General features: G+C 41.6%; 1 protein-coding gene across 1 annotated transcript in view; it reads right to left on the reverse strand.

Annotated features, from left to right (window-relative positions):
* Positions 1 to 22,845, reverse strand: part of EFNA2 (ephrin A2) — a 342,469-nt gene extending 319,624 nt beyond the window's left edge. Inside the window, exon 1 of the mRNA XM_058163522.1 lies at positions 22,057 to 22,845. Within this exon, the coding sequence (XP_058019505.1) occupies positions 22,057 to 22,178 (122 nt within the window). The 5' untranslated portion in view covers positions 22,179 to 22,845. The remainder of the gene's footprint in view (positions 1 to 22,056) is intronic.
* Between the last annotated feature and the right edge of the window lie 785 nt (positions 22,846 to 23,630).

Consider the following 23,630-nt stretch of genomic DNA (forward strand, 5'->3'; position numbering starts at 1 on the left):
CACCCATTCTTTCTTCATTCCGCAGCTTTCTGGCTTATTTATATTCATATTTTACTTGTATCCACCTACATTATCTTTACAAATAATTGAAGGCTGCAAGCATGCCTAATACAGGTAGTTCTCAATTCTCAATTCATTTAAGGACCGTTCAAAGTTGCAATGGCATTGAAAAAAGTGACTTATGACAGTTTTTCACACTTACGACCATTGCAGCATGATCAAAAATTCAGAACTTTGGCAACTGACTCATATTTATGACAGCTGCAGTGTCCCAGGGTCATGTGACCCACCTTTTGCGATCTTCTGACAAGGAAAAGTCAATGGAGAAGCCAGATTCACTCAATAACTGTGTTACTTACTTAACAGTTGCAATGATTCACTTAACAACTATGCTAAGAAAAGTGCTAAGAAAACAAATGTCTCGCTTAGCAACAGATACTTTGGACTTCATTGTTGGTCATAAGTCGAGGACTACCTGTGTTCCTTCCTCCTTGGTTGCAGGAACTGGGTATGCCTAGTTTAATGAAAAGAAGGACTAGGGGAGACATGATAGCAGTCTTCCAATATCTCAGGGGCTGCCACAGAGAAGTGGGAGTCAAGCTGTTCTCCAAAGCACTTAAGGGCAGGACAAGAAGCAATGGGTGGAAACTAATCAAGGAGAGAAGCAACCTAGAACTAAGGAGAAATTTCCTGACAGGTAGAACAATTAACCAGTGGAACAACTGGTTAATTGCCTCCAAAAGTTGTGAATGCTCCAACACTGGATGTTTTTCAGAAGAGATTGGATAACCATCTGTCTGAAGTGGTGTAGGGTTTCCTGCCTAAGCGGCAGGTTGGACTAGAAGACCTCCAAGGTCCCTTCCAACTCTTGTTATTCTATTCTATTCCTCCTATTGTCCCCAAAATAACAACCTTCTGAAGTGGTTTCAGCTGAGAGAGAATGAAGGTCACCCAACCAGCTTTCCTGGCTAAGATGGGACCAGAATTCATGATTGGTTCAAAGTCTCACAGCTGGGCTTTCAACGGCGGAACTAGAACTCACCATCTCCCAGTTTTAGCCCCGTGCCTTAATCACTAAACCAAACTGCCTCTCAGCTTAGTGGCTCATTAAATAGTAATTAGCTCGCTTACAATAGGAAGCACTTGAGCAGAACAAGGCAGCAAAGAGCCGGTTATGGGGGGGAACCAAACTAGGGGTGGCAGGGAGTTTGCCGGGGGAGTGGGGGGCAGAGGAGGAGGAAGGCAGGCTATTAATGGCGTGCAAAAAAGGGCTTTCTGTTGCAAAGCTTTGTGAAGGGTTGAAGAAAATCCTGCTCTCCTCAGGAAAGCAGAACAACTCGGTCATTAGAATATCCTTCCTTCCGCTTGTGTGCGAGACGAGTAGTTTGCAGACTAGATACTCACTGCAGGCTACTGAGCCATCATTTGTATGCCTCCTCGGAGCTACTACGCCTCTTGAAAAAGCTCATGTCGAGGGCAGAACCGCTCTCCATGGCCTTGGAAATCTCATCTCCCTGGCTTTCATCCCCACTTCCACCCATCCCGCTAACTTAAAAGTTCTTCAGAATCTATTTACTTCTTTTTATTATTATTATTATTATTTTCAAAAGCACTCCACGATGGCCCTGTGAAAGGTTCTCGCAGCAAAATAAATAAATAAACAAATGCTTTCGAGCCGCAGGGCGCGGGAGCCGCAAATTTCAAGGAGCCGTCAACCCCTCTGTCAATAAATTCTTAATAATAAAAATAATAATAAAATCAAAAGGTGAGGCCAAAGCCAGGCCACTTAAAATAACAAGAGAATGAGCAAAGGTGTGTGTTCTTTTTTAAATTAATACAATTATTACGGCAGCCGACCATCTAATGGTACGCTGAATTTTTTTTTAAAGATGCCAGATTGGTTTCTGATGTATTTTTTTAGCTACTTGAGAGAGAGAGAGAGAGAGATACAGACAGACAGACAGATAGATAGATAGATAGATAGATAGATAGATAGAGATAGAGATATAATTTTTTTAAGCATTGATGACTGCCAGAGGGGGGAAAAGGCCTTTTCCAGAAAAGAGATTTACATACACCACCATGACTTCTCGCCCCTCACTTATCCCGAGATATTTTACCACCCATTATAATCACAGAATAATGGCTTGCTAATATAAACACCAACCGACAATGCTCGGCGCATTTTCCAGAAAAGTTAATTTGATCAGAACCTATTACGACGGGAACTTTACAATTTGCTTTTAGGATGCGAATGTTAATGCAAACAGGGGCCTTATTTTCTTTTCAATATCCTCATGTGTCAATCAATGCTCATCACCGCTTTGGGGGGGGAAAAAAGAAAGAAAGAAAGAAAAAGAAACATATTCTGCGCAAGAAATCTCTCTTCAATATTTGTTCTAGCCTCGTGATAATATTCCTCACCTCACCACACACTTCCAGGCAACGTCCTGTGATATATAGAGAGATATTGTCTGAATTTTAAGCGGGAAAACGAGAGTCCTTTTTTAAAAAGCGACCCACGATCTCCAACCACTGGGCTCGACTGCCTTTGGAGTCTGTAAGCTTATTAGGGCAGGGACCTGTGGTATATATATTTGCTCCTAGAAGCACGAAGCAGCCTGAAGATGATGAATGAGACTTCGTCGAAACGTCGCCAAGACACTTCCAATTTTACACAGGAGAAAACCCGAACAACCAAAGAGCTATATTACTATTATTATTATTATTATTATTATTATTATTATTATTATTATTATTATTATTAGTAATAGTAATAATAATAATAATAATAAATAAATAATTAATTAAAAGTATGTGGCCACCCAGCTCATGGAAAGGGACTTGTTTTATATTTTAGGCCTGCTCTAAAGGGATAATTAACTAACCGAAGGGCTGTTTTAAAAGGGGGGGGAATCACAGCAAGCCTAAGAACAAAGAAAGCCCCTTTAGACGAAATTGTCTATCAATTCACCCAGCGTGCTATTTTCCACTTTAGCAGCGGCTGCCTGAGATAACAGCCAGGGCAGGGTCCCCCATCAACCGAGCTTTAACCGTGAGTGCCCACGACCGACTTGGAGAATACTAAGATGCTACCAAATCTCCTTCCGCTGGTGCGTGCCTGACTTTTAAATCTAGTTTCTGCTACAAATCAAGAGCTGAAAAATTCATCCCTGGCGCCAATTCTGACTTAGTATCGGCCCCTGTGCCCACATGCCGCCTTGGGTTATTTCTAAACAATAATAAAGGCTGGGTAAAAATCAAATCAATTCAAAATAAGCAAATAACATCTTTCATATTCACTCCAGTGTTGAGTTTAAACGTGACTGTCCATCTCTCCCTCTCTCTCTCTCTCTCTCTCTCTCTCTCTTTCTCTCTCTCCCTATCTATCTATCTATCTATCTATCTCCCCCATCTATCTTTCTATCTATCTTCTATATAGTCATCCATCTGCCTATTTGTGTGTTTGTCTTTCCATCCATCCATCCACCCATCCATCCATCCATCTCTCCCAACTCATCTGTCTATCTGTTTGTTTGTCTGTTTATCTATCTATCTATCCATCCATCCATCCATCCATCCATCCATTCCTCTCTCCCTCCTTTCCTTCCTCCCCTGTACGCACCTGAGAACAAGTTAACCAACATCCCTAGAGGTGTCTCCATCCGATCTATGCCAACACAAGGACTATTCAATTATTTTATTCTGACATATGCCAGGCAATTAAAAACAGGAACCCAAATCTCTGTGGTTTTTCCTCAAGTTTATTATTTATTTCCAGGTTCGTATTCCACCAGCCCCAAATCGACGCCCGACGATTTAGGTGTACGCGGACGCCATAAGCACCCTAAAATTTATATTAAATTTAAATAAATAAAATCCAAAGCCCACTCTCAGCAACAGCAGAGATCAAACAAAGGCCCTTTGGGACATGACTGTCCTGTAAACACCACCGCGGTGTCACCTCCAAATTTTTAGGGGTAGGTTGTTCCATACGGAGAAAGCTCATATCTAAATGGCTTCCTACCTCCCAGTTGCTGAATCTCAAAGCAAAACATCCCTTTGCAACACCGGATGGGTCAATATTTTTGGTAAGCCCCCCCAGAGTCAGTAAGGCTGATTGGGCGGCCATATACATTTTCTAAATAAACAAACAAACATCAGGCCAATTCACCCAAACCCCATATTGTGCTGTCCTACCACATCAGGCAAAATCCTCCCTTTGGTTCTTTCGTAGGAAACATCTCCAACGTATGTTTCATAGGTCAGATTATTATTTTTTTCGACCTATTTGAGCCCAGAATCGACACGCATCTGAAGTCACGCATTCTGATCTCTCCCCTTCACCTTCCCCGTGCTGGAATCAGCGTGGAAAAATAAGCCAACGTTCTGCTCCAAAGGAAATCCGTGAGGGGGATTCCTTCCACGTCTGAACCTTCAGGTTTCATGGTGGGACGGGCGCGTTCTTGCAACTGTGACAAAGCCCCTTTGCAGAAGACGAAGAGGTACCGAGCATTCGTGCGTCGCAGCCCGAGCGATTGAAGGAGCACGTGTTACCTTAAGCCAACTTTCCGAGGTGGCCCGTAATCCTAGCCATGTTTATTAGGAACATTGGCCACAGTGGTAGCAATTTTTTCCCCTCTTAAAAGAGGCCGAGTCGAACAGAAGCTAACTTAGCCCGGCTTTCATTCAATGCACGATAAAGGTTTTCATCAGCCTTTGGGACAAGCTGCCTCGATAAGCTTCGAAAAGAGGAAACGGCACTACTCACATCGCCTATTTTTTTTCGGAGAAACGAGGTCCTGTTCTCCTCAAAAGGTGTGCGGGAAAATGCATTTGCTACCTTCCTTCAACCTGGCCTCTCGCTTTTTATACCCTTCCATTACATCCTAAATACAAACATACAAATCCATTTTCTACACAGGCTTGCAACTCGCTGCCAACGAGGCTTCTGAATGAGTGCCCAACAAAATAAGGAACGCATCAAGAAGGAAAGCAAACCCTGATGCTATGCTTGAAGAACTGCTAAGGAAGCACTGGCATGTATACATTTCCCAACTAAGCAGCTCAGGCTGAGTTTCAAACTGGTCCAAATCCCTACTCAACGGCAATCTTTAAGCCATTTCTAATTTCTCAGCCAAAACCATGCTTCTAGGGATTGTCAAGAGGCCAGGAAGAAAACAGAGCGCGGAGGACTGAAGAAGGCCGCGGATGCTCTTTCTGGCTCTTTGGAGAAGGCCAGAATTAAAATGTTATAAATAAATGTACGTCAGTGTTATCTGACAATTGGAAGTGAGGTGGGGGCGAGAGAGAGAAATGTCTGTAATACACAAGATGGCATCTTCTTTAGCTGACAGAGACCTTGCCGCTTTTCAGTAATGATGAGTGGCGTCTTCTCCGAGCGCTCAGGGGGGTGGGGTGGGGGGGAAGCGCCAAGCGAATGTGATCAGGGATCCCCAGCTCCAATTATGGCTTTGCTGTGTGCGATGTAGAGTCAAGAAAGCCACGGTCTGTAGCTCAGGAGCTGGAAATTTGTTCTGCCTGCAGAAGGTCCCCTTTGGTCCATGAGGTTCAAATCGTCGGAAAGCCATATCCTTTCCTCCTTGTGGGAGCAAGAACAGGGAGTTTTCCTTCCATGGAGAAGCTCCATCCGTTGGAAGGAGGAACACTGAAGCCAATGTTTCTCAACCTTGACAAGCTGGGGATGGGTGGACACCAACTCCCAGAAGCCTGTAAGAGTTGAGGTCCACCCATCTCCAACTTATCAGAGTTGAGAAACACGGTGAGATGTGACAGCTGGGGCTTAAATTAAGCCACCATGGGCAGGGGTTTGGACTAGACGACCTCCAAGGTTCCTTCCAACCCTACTATTCTACTACTACTACTAAGTAACCAGTGAGTAGGAGAGGAAATGATCAATGCCAGCCATATGGCTTTCCCACCCACTCCTGAAGTTCCTTTTCCAGGTGTCTCTTTCCAGGTGTCTCCCTGTCCAGAAATTATAGTTTGGAAGATCTTGAGGTCATCAAATCCAATTCCTTGATCAATGCAAGATTCCAGATTCAACCATGATCGGAACACCAAACGTTACTTGCCATTATCTAACAAAGTAGAGTCGCTCTCCCTTCCCTGGGTAATTATGATTGAACGGTTCTTACTGCTAAGATGTGTCCTAGCATTTAACCACAATCTGCCTTCATGACACTTTAACCCTAAGCAGTTTATGTCTAACAGTTAAGGTACCAGGTTAAGAGCGGGAGACTGTGAGTTCTAGTTCTGTCTTAAAGCATGAAAACCAGCCAGGTAACTTTAGGCCAATCACTACCCTGTTTCTCCGAAAATAAGACCCAACTGGAAAATAAGCCCTAGCATGATTTTTCAGGATGCTCATAATGTAAGTCCTACCCCAAAAATAAGCCCCAGTTAAGACAGATGCAATTAGTACCGTATTTCCCCGAAAAAAAGACCTAACCAGAAAATCAGCCCTAATGCATCTTTTGGAGCAAAAAATAATATAAGACCCGGTCTTATTTTCGGGGAAACACACTAGGAGAATGTAAGTTCTAGTCCTGCCTTAGGCATGAAAGCCAGCTGGGTGACTTTGGGATAATCACCAGGAGACTGTGAGTTCTAGTCCCACCTAAATCATGAAAGCCGACTTGGTGTCTTTGAGCTAACCACCAGGATGCTGTGAATTCTAGTCCCGCTTTAGGCATGAAAGCCAGGTGGGTGTCCTTGAGCCGATCCCTCTCTCTCAGTCCAACTTGCCTCACAGGGTTGTTTTTGGGGGGAAAATAGGAGGAAGGTGGTGTGTGGGACCTGTCGAGTTGTTTGCAAAAAATAATGCAATAACCACAAATAAATGAAATACACTGAAACCCATAATTCTGTGCCGTGCGTTATGGAAGTACAGAGGTCTTGCTGTGCTCCTACGAGAAATGGCAGGACAGGCGTTCTTTGGCGCACTTCGCTTAATCAATGTCACAAACAAGCCATGATTTCACAGGCAAAATTCTTGACTGGCACCGCATTTGTCTACACTGGTACGGTGGGGGGAAATCCATTTCAATTCTGAACGAAACCGCACTCTATTTGCCCTACAAATGGACTAATCCGGTTTCCCGGTCTGCCCATATCCAATTTCTAACGCTAGAATTTTATGAAATTATTTATGGATTTTAATTAGTTCTTGCTTTAAGAAATGAACCTGCTCCAGGGTATGTCAAATCCATTTCATAGCAAGGATACGAGCCATTCAGTATTTCAAAAGTGACAACTACAGCTTTCTGCAAGCTTGAGGTTTTTTTTTATTTTTTATTTTATTTTTTTCCCCTCCTGCTGCAACAATTCCAAAATCTCCCTTCTGCTTGGCTGTCTCTGCTCAGAGCTGCCTTGAAACAATCCTGAGAACTACTATGAAAGCCAAAGACAGCTTGTTTAATATAGACAGAAAGCATCGTTCTCCTGTGCCAGGAACCAATTTTGCTAGCTAAGATGGCGAGGAAGCAGTGTGGGGTAGCAGAAGAAGCTGATGAAATGCAAGCCGGACCCAAGAGCCATTTCTCTTAAACCTTTGCTGCAGAAAAGGATCAGGCCACAGAAGAATCTGCACGTTGCCCCACATAATTTGGATCGCTTAGTAGTTTTTTCGTTTTTTTAAAAGGACAATGTTTTTACATTTGCTTTGCTTTCTCTTGCCTCATGCCTTTAATTGCTTTGGCAAACTCCTTCTGATTTCTTTTCTCAGCTTTGCATAAACGCCACCGCTTACCCTCAAAATATGTTGGCGGGGCATGTAAGCAGGATGCAAAACAACGTAATAATAATGTAATAATGTGTGTGTATGTGCGTTTTTCTGGAGAGAGAGAATAAAAGATTTGGATGGATGGATGCATGGATGGATGGATAGATAGATAGATAGATAGATAGATAGATAGATAGATAGATAGATAGATAGATAACGGATGATACGTAGGTAGGTAAGTAGGTAGGTAGGAAGGCAGGCAGGGACGGACGGATGGACAGACAGACATAGACAGACATAATCTACAGTTATATATAAATGAAACATATGCTTAGGGATGGACGGACGGACATATAACTATTAAATATAGATATAGATTTAGAGTCCCTCTTTGAGGGAGATGGGCAGTTCAGAAATCTGAAATATAAACAGATATACATATAGATATAGCTTTAGATATATAGATATAGGTGCAGGTATGTAGATATAATATAGTATTTATATAGCTGTCCTTTCTCTCGATGACACCCAATCGGAATTAAAAGATAATAAAATTATATTAAAACTATAAAATTCAGCAGAATTCAAACATTAAAAACTACAAAAACCTGGCGCCAAATCCTGGTGAAAATTCAACTAGAAATAAAGTGAGGGAAAGCACAAATACAACTACAGGATACATCCTTGCAGTATTATTTTTCATTTGTTTATTTGTCGCTGTTGATACAACTGCCCCGAATCCTGATGTGTTCGGAGTAGTATCCAACAAAAACACAATTTAAAAAAATGAAATCGCATACATAGGATTAAAAATAGCACTGTGAAAAACCATCACTCGATTGTCCTAATGATCTGTGAGTCAAAGATATCCTGGAACAAAACTGGCTTGTTCGTGAAATGCTGGCAGGATAGGAGCCATCTGCCCTTCTGGGGCGGGGCGGGGGGGGGGGGCTGTTCCATAAAATTGGGGGGACCACAGTAAAGGCCTGCCATTTGACCCCTATGTCACGTACTTTGTACGGAGCAAAGATCTGCAAAGAACACTTATATTTGACTCAGCCTTCCATCCTTCCAAGATCAGTAAAATGAGGACCCAGATTGTTGGGAGCAATAGGCTGACCCTTTACACCTCTTTGAAAGGACTGTGAAGTGGTATATAAGTCTAAGTGCAATTGCTAAGATGCTGAGCTTGTCGATCAAAAGGCCGGCAGTTCGGCGGTTCGAATCCCTAATGCCGCGTAATGGGGTGAGCTCCCGTTACTTGTCCCAGCTTCTGCCAACCTAACAGTTTGAAAGCCCGTAAAATTGCAAGTAGAAAAATAGGAACCAACTTTGGTGGGAAAGTAACAGCGTTCTGTACACTTTTGGCATTTAGTCATGCCGGCCACATGACCATGGAGACATCTTCGGACAGCGTTGGCTCTTTGGCTTTGAAACAGAGATGATCACCACCCCTAGAGTCAGGAACGACTAGCACATATTTGCAATGGGAACCTTTACCTTTGCCTTATATTTGACCAGTGACCTGGTCAGACTTTGGGTGAAGAAAGAAAGAAGCTATGAAGATGTCCAGAACTTACTACAGTAGGCTGTACTATACTATACAGATCTTCACCACACTTACTACAGTATAAGTCAACTCTGTTTTCAAGGCCAGTTCTGGGCATCTTCCAGAAAAAACATTGCATTGTTAGCTTCAAGCAACAAACTAACTTGGGACGGTCAGATCCCATCAACCCCTTCAAACCACACATTGCACGTTCTGAAAAAAACAGTCTACCTAGGTTTGTTCTCCTGTTTGGTGGCCTCCATGAATGTTGGAAGTAGGTTCCAGGCAAGCCTCAGAGATTTCTGAAGCAGAAAAAGGACGACAAACTAGCAATTCACCCTATCCAAATTCTTTCAATGTCCTGTTCCCCCCGCCTCTGGAAAAAAGCAGAATGACGGTAAATGGGAAACCTAAGAGAATTTAATTGTTAGGAAAGGCAATTGAGTTGATCATGAGATTCTGGCACTTGTACCTGGTGCTAACCTAGAACTTCCGCGGAAGAAACTGGGAAATTTAAATTATTCAGCCAAGAATCTCAAATCCTTGTACATTTCAGAAAAAGAGTATTCCAATATTCAGCCTAGGTATTTCAAGACAAAACATTTCAGGAGCCAGGATTTTAAATGTTGTCTTGGCCTAGGACTTCACGTGTGATTTTGGAGGTCCTGAAGATTTAATCGGTTTTTTTTTTTATTTCTCTGTCTCATTTTCAGTACTCCCATGCATTTCCCACAAAGCTGCAATCTAATAATTTTAAACATGCCTTCTTTCCAAGAAAAACATTTTCTTCCTATACTCTATGGCTGCATTCATGCAATGTGTTTAATCTGCTTAAGGCATTCGCCTTTTTTCAGAACCATAACCTGAGCCTAAGGCTTGGTCTACCCCACCAAGCCACCCCAAAATCCCACACCAAACCAAGGATAAAATTAATCCAGCCTGGAATATGTGAAGGCAACTTCTAGATTTTTAATTTAACCAGATTAAGAGTGTGGCGCCATAAACAGCTGTAAAACAGGGGGAAAAAACAAAATTGTGACAGCATCACCGGATCAAAGATTTCCCACCTTTCAATATCCAACGGAGAAAAAAAAATCCTTAAATCCTTAACTGTATTGCAAACATTTAAAAATAAAAATAACTCAAATAATATGCATTAACGCCTGGATAAGTGTTCACCTCTGGCGCTAATAAGCACTATCTTAAATGTGCCCACTCAAAATTAAGTCCTACTTCAATGTAACCATGGCACAGCAAGGATTATATACAGAGCAATAGTGTGACCGTTAATTTAAACGAGAAATAAAATGTTTGCAGCCACTTGGTGAATAAAATTGACAGTTTGGGCAACAAAACTGGGGTATCTTCAAATCTGCGCCCCATTTTGCCAGAACAAGTCCAATAGGGATTCACCCTAGCAAAGAAGGATCATGTATGGGCACTACCTTGGCTTGACAGAGGAAAAAAAAGTGGTTAATTTAAACTATTTTTGCAACCTTTCTCTAAATTGCTTGAGACTCCCAGAGAAATTGTGACCCACCCCCCAGTTTGGACATTTTGTTAGTACAAAATTAAGGAGATAAAACACCAAAGTCAGAACAAGCAATGACCACTGAATTTTTGATGGTGTGTTCATTTGGAATTTGGAGATGAAAATTTGGATTTGTTTAGGGCCCCTAAAAATGAAATTTCAAGAAGAATTGGGGGAGGGAATTGGGGGGGGGTGCAGGAGCGGGGGGGGGGTAAGCAAATCTGAGCCATTTTTCTTTCTTGACAGCCAATATGGTTGGGTTAAGTCAGAAATAAAAGAGGGGAGAAAAATATCTTATCCCCAAGCTATAATTCAAGAGTGAACCGGTGACACCACCAGCAACTCTAAATGGCTAAAGACATAGATGACTGTTTGCAGATGGATGCAGAAATGAGCAGAAGAAAATAAAAATGGTTCTGGCATCATGAACTCTACAATTTGAAGTCATATAATAGAGGGAAAAACGGAATGGGAGGAATTAGTTGCATCGGTGTTATTGTGAAAGATTACTATGGAGTCCTCTAAAATCAGGAATGACCCGAAATATGAACAATTTATCATATCGTAGGGGTTAGGAGATCATACTCAGAACAAGGAAATCACACACAGACATACAATTGCTATTTAAACATTTTCTTCTTTTCCTTTGAACCTCTTTGCAAACCTCAACCTTTTCACAAAACCTTTGGCGTTCATCCATCGTCCTTATCCTACCTACTTCAAATGAACTTTGTAGAGGTAGAGGTAATTAATTTATACCTAACGTTCCTCTTTATTTTATTTTTCCCCCTTTCTGGTCAGTACCCCACCCATTGTAAAATAGCCAGTAATGTGTACCTCCTTCCAGTTCTCCCTATTTTTCATTCTCTGTTTTTCTCTCCTTTACACAGACAAAATGTAAATCATAAGTTCGGGGAAATCATCTTTTCAGCTGTTATTATTCTCATGTGTCATTTTTACTGATCCAACATTAAAAAAAGATGAGTAGACATTCAAATATACATATACACATACATGTGTGTGTGTGTGTATGTGAGTGAGTGTGTGCGTGTGTATATCTGTGTGTGCATAATTTGTGTGTATGTATATGTTTGTGTGTGTGTGTATACATGTATGCAACATATGTATACATTTATGTATGTATAGGTATGTGTAATATATGCTTACTATATACATGTGTAGGTATGTGTACATGTAGGCATAAATACATGTATATATGTGTATGTAATATAGTGTATGTGCCCATGTATTACATATGAGTCTGCATGTGTACATATGCATATGCATATATATATATATGCATATGCATATAGTTACAGGATGTTTACATGCAATAAAACATCAGCTTTAAATAGCATGGTTTTGTTGATTAGACACACAGCATCTTGATCTAAGAAAATATTCAATGTAAGTATCAAAATAAAAGACAAAACACCATGTGTATGTACATTTGGGTGAACAGTCACACACTCACAAAATATGCACATGTGTATAATACAAATTCACAGTGAGGACTTTTTTTGTACTTCTGTAAAGTACGTTCCACTGAAATACACGTCTACTGGGATACATATGTTCGTATTTTCTTCAGCTGTACAGCTACTGTTATATAATGATTTCTCGTAATTAGGACAAAAGCACCGAACGAGGGAAACAAGAGACACTAACACAAGAAAGACGCACGGGTTGGTTAAACCATCAAGGCAGATAAGACTTCTAACCTAAATATATGTCTTCGTATGTCACCGAAATGGTGGCATATCTTTTTTTTCTAAACAACACACTGAGACAGTCCGTTAGGTGTTCGCACGCGCCTGCCTACGTGATAAAACCAAGATGGTGGCGCAAAACCGAATGCGAAACCGTGCTACAATTTAGAACCGGAGGGGTTGACGAGGCGGCCCTTATTTGCACCCCAAACCTTCCACCCCAAGACTCAAACCAATGAGACGGTAGGAGGAGGCAAGTGTAGACCAACGACAGCCCGACCGACCCCACCTTTCGCTTAGAATTCAGCACACAAGACAGCCAAATATATAACCTGTGGGGAAACACAATTGTGTCCCCCAGAGAGAGAAATTGGACCTTGTTTGCATCTGCTGTTTATTAACCGCCCGGCTGAGACAGCTCAAAGAACCAATAAAGAGGATTTAACGGTTTGGGAGAATGGACAGGCCAACTGGATATTTGAAAAGGAAGGCGGTGGTGGGGGGAGGCATTTTAAAATGATAACTTTTCTTTTTTTAAAAAGGGGGCATAACGGCATTTGAGAAACTCAGCCCCGATTTGGGGGGCATGGGGGGGGGGGAAGAAAGGAGCAGGGATATTTTTTTTCTCTCCATACCGGTAGAAAGGTTTGGTTTAAATTAGATCTGGGCTGATCAAGAGCGAAAATTTGAGCATGGGTGGAGAATAAATCGACCCCACTTCAAGTTAAGACGCTGGGCAGGGAGATAACAGATTCCCTGCCCTGAAAGGGGACACACAACCCCTTTCCAAAAATGAATGGAAAAGAGAGGTGAAATGTGGCAAGGAATTAATATTAATGTATGTGCAAGAGCAGGTCAGAAGAATAACCGTCCACGCACACACACCCTCCAAAAATAGGCCCTCCCTGCATAATCCTGCAGAGGCTCCTATGATTTATAGTCAAGGGTATACTGGGAAAATAAGCTGAGATGCCTCTCTCATCAGAAAACAAACAAGAGCTTGTAACTGAGTTCCTCCTCCATGTCTTAATATTGGAAGTTCTGTCTAGGAAAACAACCGAACCTTGGAGGTCCAGCTTCTTCAAGAGCCATGATGGAATTTATCATGTCCTAATAAGGATACACCTTGCAGGTGTCTTCCATAAATTGAGTTGGAGGTTTTTTTGGGTGGGGGGGGGAGAAACCAAATAGCAAAGAATGTTGTTCTTATCTTAACCTGAAATCCACTTTGGGAATTACAGTCACAACGAGGAGGACAGGTACCTGAAGGAAAGTGGTTTTAAGACAAAGCTTTTCCAGAAAGGTAGTTTAATTTAGCACCAACCCTTGGTGCTAAATTAATTGGTTGCCACTGAAGGCTATTCTGGTTACTTTTTTAACACATTGTTTGTTATTTGATGAGGATGATTACTAGATTTATGCCATGGAGATTTTCATACCACCATGAAGATAGATGATAGATAGATAGATAGATAGATAGATAGATAGATAGATAGATAGATAGATAGATAGATAGATAGATAGATAGATAGATATTATACAGGTTTTGGTATGTTCGGATCTTTTCCCGTGTAAGATTGGAAGTATTTAGACAACGTTTCGATGAGATCTCATCTAAATACTTCCAATCTTACATGGGAAAAGACCCGAACATACCAAAACCTGCATACACATACCTGTGAAAACCTACGAAAGCAAATATATATTATAATATATATATTACATACATACATACATATATATGTTTTCTGAGGTTTTCGCGGGTGTTTGTATGTAGGTCTTCGGTTATTCGGGTTTTCTCCCACGTAAAATTCTCCCGCCAAGACACTTCCAATTTTACGCGGGAGACCGACCGACCTACATATATATATACCGACCTACATATATACATATATATATATATATATATATATATATATATATATATATATATATATATATATATATATATATATATATATATATATATTGCTTGACTTGTAGACCATGAAGTCTTTTTGATTGTAGCGGGTAAGCAAACACGTTTAATCAATAGTTTTATTTCATTAATGAGGAGAGATAGGGAAAAAGAGAGAGAGAAAATGTCCACCTCTTAGAGAAGAGAATAAAGATGGTGGAAGAATTGGAATGCCTCCAGTTGGGACTGTGGGCCATTATCTCAACCACCTCGGAAGGGAGGTATTTGCTGCGCTTTTAGACGGGCGGCCACACCAACCTTTTAAAGAAATAAAAGAAATGAGGGGGTCACTCTTCCAGAACAGGAAGAATAGGGAGGTGTTTTCAGTTAGGCTGAATTTTTCTGCGGTGCCCTCTTATTTTGCCTGTGTTCTTCAGAAGAAGAATTATTTTATCGTTAATGGTGGAGAAATCAGGGACTGCCAATCCTGATTTCAGCCAAACGAAAAGATTATTTGGGGGGGGGATCACCTCTTTCTATTTTTCTTTTCATCCTTCTTGCCCATCCCATTCTTAGCCTGCTTGCCTATTTCAAAACAACCGAAGACCATCCTTCAGAAGGATGAAGCCACCATCACAAGAAAGGGATGGATGAAGTACCCCAAACATTTAGCAGAGTCGGAGGCGGGAGTGGGGGGGAGCACAAATTGCCACATTCACATTTTTTCTGATTCACTAAAGACATGGTCAATATTAAGTGGGGTAGAAAATTCAGCAAGAAAAATTCACGATGAACCTCAAAAGGTAGGTTTCTTCTCGAGAAGGTAAGAGATTAATAGGCAGAAGCTCAGAAACTGAACCAGCTCAAACTCAAAAGCTTATTTATTAGCAATTTCACTCAGATGGGGTCTCCAATAACTGTCTGAACCTTTTTCCAAGAATGCCAGACTGAAAAGGCTAACGATCTTTTCTCCAGATAATACGGACCTTGAAGTCTACATGGTCTTATTGTTAATTATGCTCTGAGTTGCTGTTGCTTCCTTCCCAGCCTTAGAGCTCTCTTTTATAGTGGTTCACCATCCAAGGTCTTTCTAACTTCAGCTTCTTTCTAATGCATTCATCTTTTGTGTTTGTGAGGTACCACAATGGAAATTACAGGTACTTTGAGGAGAAGACACTCTCTCTCTTATTGCTTCTCCTCAAAATCTAGTACCTAGCATCTGATTCCTTCTGAAATTAGGACGCTTCATGGAATTATCAAAAACCCACCGATCCTAAGAATTTATTCCGTTCAGCAACTGAATCTTTTAACACCATTCTCTTAGGGAATCTGATCTAACCCATTGCCCAGTGGTCGTGTCCAGAAATATTCACAAGAGTGCAAACTGATTTCCCGTAATTCTACAAATTTGCTGAGAATTTCGAGACATTTATGTTTGGGGAGGAGGACTGTGAGAAGGAGAGAGGGAGGGAGGGAGAGAGAGAGAAAAAAGAGAGAGAATTGAAACAACAGTCCTGAATGGGCACATCAGTGAAAGCTCTTTGGGAAGAAATAATAACAACAATTGAACAAGAGAAACATTTGTGTGGCTAAATACAGGCCAGGAGGGCAAAGGAAAATAAAATAATGGGATGGATCTGCGTTGCCAATTGAGAGAGAAAATAGCCAACCATTTACCCATCTCTCTATTTTTTTCCCACTTTTTCCTTCTGCAGATAGATAGATAGATAGATAGATAGCTATGTAGTGGTCTCCTTGGGAATTCATCTGGTAGCAAGGAAACTGTCATTCTAGAATTACACTAAAACTGCCCATTACACTGTGGCAGGTGGCGTGAACAACAATGACAAATCTTTATCTCTGATACTTTGGAAATGATTTCTCTGGTCACACCATCACAAAGAACAGAAATGTGCTTGGGTTTCTAACAGCATCTCAGCTCTTGCTCGGAATGGGGACACCTTGACTCCGAAGTCCATCCAGCTCCCAGACACAAACCCCCACTACCGCCCTTCCAAAATCACAGGGGTTACCTATACCAAATTATAGGTCGCCCACCCAATCTTTCCGGGCACTTGGGTTTGGCATCTATCCACACTCAACCCAAAGTCGTTTGAACCCTTGGCAATTTTACAGTCAGAAGACAGGCCAGCCTCTTGACCCAAATGATTACCAGTTAAGGAATCCTTCTACCAAGCTCCAGAGTAAAGAAAGAAAGCGTTGCCAACTAAACAAAACACACACCTATTTGCAAAATACATCGGGTATTTCAAATCGAATGCCGTTCCAGTGCAAAGGGATATTCCTAAATTTACTGAAACAAAGGTGATGGCAGGAGAAAAGCCAGAGGGAAGCTATCCTTAAAGATCTTCTGGGTCCTTCTGGTGCACCAAGTGGACAACGAGTCTTCTTTGTGAACCTCAAGTTGGACCATTGGGACTCGCAAGTTGAATTCTGCTCAACACGCAAACCTATCTCAAGATGTTTTTCCTTGCTGGAAATATAACATGGCGGCCGTTTTGCTGGGATGACAGCAGGTTTCTAAGATGCCTAGTTGTTGTTGTTGTTTTTAATTCAACTTCAGCTTGGCTTGAGGAATTTCAGATTAAAAATACCACTCCTCCCCCACCCGGCCCCCACCCCAAATACACACACACACACACACATCATTTAAACACACACGGGACTCTCCACCCTTGTCTAACGCCTAACCTTTCCCACCCGCCGGTATTTCAATCAACAGCCTACACAGAGACATACTTAATAAACATCTCTCAATGTTCTCCAGACCCATGGCCACCACATAAAACACGCTGACGGGTCGGTGATATCAAGCATGCCTGCGGGTGATCAAAAATTACATTCAGAATGGGCGAAGTTCCCGGTGTCTCAATTTACAATTGATTTTTAATTTAGACACAATTATCAAGGAAGGCATCCCCTTTACTCAGACAAGGAGGCAAGATGGAAACGGTGGCTTTCAGAGGGGAATAATAAATGGGAAAAGGGAGAAAGAGAGCTGCAGACGAAGGGAAATTATAGACGTGAAAGATTTTGTGGGATTTTTACATCTTCGGGTCTTCCTCAGCCTTCCAAGGGGGGGCGGGGGAAGGTATATTATCTTGACTTCATCTCTTGAGCTTCCTATTTCCACTGTACATTCAGGACTTTGTATTGGATTTATACACAAATCTAGAATTTCATAGCAAGGTGCATTCATCTTATTGAGGGTCTTCTTTTCCTACCAGTGAACCATAAACCATTATTTTTCAGATGCTCAAGCTAACTCGGTCAGTTATAGGTACAACTGAGGGGAAAAAAACTTTCTTTTTTTCCTTAAGCACTGAGCAAGATCTACTTTGAAATTCTTATTTTTCAAGTTCTTTCAGGAAACGATCCCCTAAATCGACACCTTTTGCCACTCCACTCTAAAGGGTAGAAAGCTCGCCCAACACTGTCCTAGCAATACAAACTCTCACCCACTTAAGTTTCAACACAATTGACACACTTTCCACAAAATTGACACCATGAAATGTGAAAGAACTGCTAGCTAGATTTTGCTATTGTGATCAGTAAGAATCAAAATCGGCCTCTTTGCAACCCTATCCCTGCAAACTATTTTTGCACATCTGATTTTCTTTGGTTTTAGCGGGAGAGGAAAGAGCAATGGTGGACGTGATGTTAGGTTTTACCTGCGAACGCTCACAATATGAGAATAAACTAGGAAGTTGGGTTTGTTTCCATAGACAAATTCACGGAAAAATAACGCAGTCACACACTGCATTATTATTAGGATAATTCACCAGCATTCGCTAGAATTATGTATAAAGTACTGGTAGGATGATGAAAAAAATTAATTTAGTTCTAGTGGCTCTGCGTTAGACACATTTTTTTCTTTAAATTATGAGAGTTTGTAATCTTTTCCAGTTTTTTTGGGGGGGGGGAAACAGAACAGTAACTCCAAATATTTCACATTTCTTCAAAGCTACATTCTGGACTTTTTTCAGAGATTCCCACCAAGAGGACCCGCTAATTTTTACAAAGCCAAGAATCAGGAAGTAGATAATCATAATTATCAATGATGTAAGAAATGGGAGGGAAGGCCCAGACCCAAAAATAAACCCTGAAAAACCCAGAAGCCATAAAATAGCTTCCACATCACACAAAGAAAGCCATACAAACAGTGAGAAAATAAGGATTGCATTTTTAAGGCAAGGTTCAATGAAGGTCAGTGGCCCACCCGCTTTTAAAAAATAATAATAATAATAATAATTAAAAATCAACCCAAATCAGGCAAATTCACCTCTTGGGATTTTGAGGTGCGGGGGGTGGGGGGAAATGTGGAAATAGCAATGCAAACAGGGGAGGGGGAAAGGGGGAAAAAGTGAAAGAAGTTAATGGCTAGTGAAACAAATGGAGAATTCCTCCTTGAAAAAAAATAATCCATGTGACTCACATAGGTTGGCCTCAACCACCCAATGCCCCCAAGTAGAAAAGATTATATTATCCCCAGTTCTTCAGGTTGCTAAACTGTAATGGCAAAGACCATCGAAGTTGGTCCCAGAAGAGAGCAAGTGCCAAGAGAATAGGACGGTCCCCAGAGACAACTTCCCTCAAATCTCAGCCATAATCTCCAAGATGGCCTCTAAACTTCTCCTCTATGTCCTTACAGTACGGGAGGTCTGCATGGAAATCAACCCCCAGTTTCCTTCAATCCTAAAACATTTTTTTTTTTTTTTTTGGAGAATGAAGCTCTTTATTCCTCAGGGCAGGAAGTGGGCAGAGAGAAGAGATAAAGACTCCGAGTTGCGAACAAACCAAGAATACCCTTCCATTAAAGAGTCCTGCAGGTTGGGGCATTTGTGTCCAATGGGGAGATTTTTATTGTTATTTTTTTTATTTTATTTTTTGGTGAAAAGTTCAGACAATTCAGACTCCCAAGCTTCTGTCCGTTGTGGGCCTTCTCATAAGCGGATGACACCCTAGTCCATTCCTGCACGCATTAACACAGCCCTGACACATCAGCAGGTAGCTAAGAGGCGCTGAAAACAAGTGTCACAACACAACTTGTGCCAAGAGACACAAAACCTTCAACCGCAGCCAAGGCACTCACCAAAAAAAAACTGCAGGCATAATTTTACCGTTGTTCCCTAAAAGTATCCCACGGACTGCTAATTTCGTGGGGATTTTTTATTTTTTATTTTAGCTTTTGCTCTAAATAAATGAATATTGTATGGGGAAGCTAGTCTTTTTGTCTGGATAAAGAAGGAACTTCTCCTTGTTCCCTTTTTTATAGTTGGGCTCAAATTGCAAAAAGGAAAGAAAAAAGGAAAGGTTTCCTTAAGATTTCAGAGTTAAAGAGAAAATGATGGACCCATGCAAGATTCAGAAGCGATGCACCATTTATGAAACACTAAACACAATGTATGAAATACTAAACGGGAGGAGAAAAAGGGGGAAAGTTAATGCTAGCTTCTCCTTCAACGGAGGCTGAATAAGAATCACTTTTTCCGAAAGGTTTTTTTTAAAAAAATAATATTTTTGGGAGGGTGGGCTTGGCGTTTGCTAAGATTAAAGGAAGAAGAAGCTGTTATTTTGGGGTTAAGATCCTGTCCATTATGAGCAATCAAAGATTTGGCTGTCATCCAACAGCCTGTTTCAGCTACTTCAGAAAGCTGTTATAAGCCCTGAGCGAGAGGGGGGAAAAAGTCACTTCTGAATGCTCAGCCCTACTTTGGACCTAGGAAGAGTAAGAGGACTCACTTAAACACGGTTTGCATTCACATCACAAGCTGGCAGGCCACTACAGACTGGTATGGAGAAGGGTGGCACAAGCAGACCCCACATTCCAAGAATTTGGGGTTTACCTGACCTTTATAACCCAACCAGTTTGCCAATTAGGGCTCTTTATATCAGAAGTGGAGAGAAGCAATTTAAACCCACCCAACCCTCTGAACAAAAAAATATAATCGACTACCGTGCCCTTCACCAAAAATCCGTTGCTTTGGGTGAGCTTCTACCATTTGCCAGCCTGATTGTCCAAAGATTGTTCAGTTTTAGGTACCATCACATTTAGAACTATCCTACAGGAACATTAAGGCAACTCTCCCCCCACCCTCTGGTCCCCCATCTAAATTGGAAATATAAAACTTTCCCCTTCAAGCTGTGTGTGTGTGTGGGGGGAAATAATAAGGTCCGCCTATTTGGTCCAGCAAGTTCTTTAAAAAAAAGAAGAACGAAAGAAAACCATATTTCCATCCAAAGTGGTTAAGGAGACCGAGAAAGAGAGAGAGAGGCACAGTAGAAAACTGTTTTAATTTGACAAGATCGAGACCTTAAGTGACATATAATTGATTTTACAGTCTGCACCGCTTCAGAAAATTGTTCTCCTTGGCTGCACAGTCTTATGACTTCCTAGAACTGACTTCTGGATGACTGATTTAAATATTTCTTATTTTCAACAAGGTGCCAAAATGTAGGACAGCTGCTTGTCCGTGGCTATGTGTGTGTGTGTATATGTTCGTATGTGTCTGTGTGTCCATAGCCCCCAAATGTTCGATTATTTGGGGGACCTGAAGCATGGGGAAGAGATGGGAGACAAGAGGGCACCCCAGTGAAATTTATCCAAGTTAGCCTAAAACTAGCAAAGGGATGTGAAATTTATGCAAACCTAGCATTCCTGGTGCTCGAGCGTTTGTTGAGGGAAAGATGACCTGACCCAATTATTTGCCAAAAAAATATATATCCAGGAATAAACATTCACCATAATGCCACCCCCCCCAACGATGACTAAGCAAATATCAATTTGCAAAAATGAGACCAAAAATGTTTTATGCGAGGTATTCTTCCAGCCCTTAGCAGAAAGAACACTATTTGCAATCATTACAAATTTTAGGAAGATGGGAATTGCCTGATCTGAACTTCCAGACAAACCCAGATTATGACACCATGAGAACGCAGCAGCTGAGCTAGAAAGAAATCAAAATAGCACCTCTCTGCCAGCCAAAAATAACACCCCCCACACAAAAAAAAAATTTTTTTTTGACATCATTTAAAAAAAAAAACCAAACAGGTCACTTCCCAAGAGTTTTTGTAGGTTAATCTTCCTCACGCCAGACAGGATAAAACTCCAACTTTCAAACTCCACTTCTCTGCACAGCCTGTACAAGTGATACAAGCCACGGTACGGGATGCATTTTTTTTTTCAAAATAATAATAATAAGGTTGATAGTTTGGAAGAAGCAATTTTTTTTTCCTGAACTCAGCTGGAAATATTTCCTCCAGCGGTCTCTTGGCTGCAATTTTTCTACTTAATGTCTTTTGCAAAAGAGGGTTGATTTGGGGGGGGGAGCCAGAGACAAGATTGCTTATCTCCATTTCAGGCATCCCAAGTGGAAAAAAACTTTTCTTCCTCCTTCCACTTTGTCCAACGTTCCCCCCACCCCAAAAAAAAAAAATCTACAGGGAAAGTCCAAGGACGCCCCACCCCCACCAATTTCACAACCTCCTCTCCCCCCAGAGCCCCATCCCCTTCAAACACAAGTGAAGACAGGCAAAAACCTTTTTTCTTTTCTGTTTTTTCACCCTCAAGATTGGCTCGCTCCCCCCTTTTTCCACCCCACTTACCTAGGATTGGTTTTGTTCCAGTACACCGCGTAGCGATCCGAGATAACTTTGCTCCCATCCTCCGTCCAGACACAAACCCCAATAAGGGCAACCACAAGCGCTGCTACCTCCGAAAGTTGCATTTTACTTGATTGGCGCTCGGTTTAACCTCCTCCTTTCTTCCCCCTCTTTTTTTTTTCTTTGCCAGGAGATTTTCTTTTTCTTTCTTTCTTTCTTTTTCTTTCTTTCTTTCTTTCTTTCTCTTTCTTTCTTTTTTCTTTCTTGCCTATTTTCTTTTCTTTTCTTTTTTTTCTTTTCTTTTGCAACGCTTTGATGCTTTTAAGAAGAAGGACCCCGGCTCATTTCTCTTTTTTATTTTGGCATGTTTTTTTAAAACGTCTGGGCATGGGTGGGAGAGGTCATCTCCCCTTTAATCGCCTCCGTCTGGCTTGCTCTCTCTCTCTCTCTCTCTCTCTCTCTTGCCCCCCTCCCGTCCCCTTTTGCGGGATGCCAACTTCTTCGGGTTTTTTTCCTTTTTCTTTCTTTTTTTGAGGGGAGGGGGCGGAAAAAACTGGGATTCCTTAATTTATTGCACAGAGATGGAGCAGGTTCTGGGTACCTTTGCAGTTCTTAAGATCTTCTTAGGAACGAAGCGGTGCAGCATCCTACCATCCATCCAGGTTTCTGCAAAGCAGATCTAGTTGTCGGGATCTGAAGCTTTCAAATGGGGAGGGGGAGAGTCTGTTTTCTATAGGAACAGATGGCTGCGGGTCGTTTTGCTCTTTTTTTTTCTTTTTCTTTCTTTCTTTCTTTTCTTTTTTTTCTTTTCTTTTGCAACGCTTTGATGCTTTTAAGAAGAAGGACCCCGGCTCATTTCTCTTTTTTATTTTGGCATGTTTTTTTAAAACGTCTGGGGATGGGTGGGAGAGGTCATCTCCCCTTTAATCGCCTCCGTCTGGCTTGCGCTCTCTCTCTCTCTCTCTCTCTCTCTCTCTCTTGCCCCCCCTCCCGTCCCCCTTTGCGGGATGCCAACTTCTTCGGGTTTTTTTCCTTTTTCTTTCTTTTTTTGAGGGGAGGGGGCGGAAAAAACTGGGATTCCTTAATTTATTGCACAGAGATGGAGCAGGTTCTGGGTACCTTTGCAGTTCTTAAGATCTTCTTAGGAACGAAGCGGTGCAGCATCCTACCATCCATCCAGGTTTCTGCAAAGCAGATCTAGTTGTCGGGATCTGAAGCTTTCAAATGGGGAGGGGGAGAGTCTGTTTTCTATAGGAACAGATGGCTGCGGGTCGTTTTGCTCTTTTTTTTTCTTTTTCTTTCTTTCTTTCTTTTCTTTTTTTCTCTCTCCTAAAAAGGAGCGCTCTGCAAACTTCCTTCTCTTCCCGCTTCCCTTCTCAAAACTCTTTGCAGGCATGCAACTGTCCCCACCAGAAGAACCTTCATCCACCCAGGGACCCGAGAGGTTCAAATGTTCAAAGAGGAGGGGGGGGGGTTTGCTTCAAAGAGGAGAGGAGCAAAATCCAGAGGAAAAGTGGAAATAAATCACCGGGTTTCTTTCGGGAAGAGGAATTCTCCCTCCCCCTCTAACAGTCTCC

This window comes from Ahaetulla prasina, chromosome 1 (genome assembly GCF_028640845.1).
Source record: "Ahaetulla prasina isolate Xishuangbanna chromosome 1, ASM2864084v1, whole genome shotgun sequence".
Taxonomy (NCBI): domain Eukaryota; kingdom Metazoa; phylum Chordata; class Lepidosauria; order Squamata; family Colubridae; genus Ahaetulla; species Ahaetulla prasina.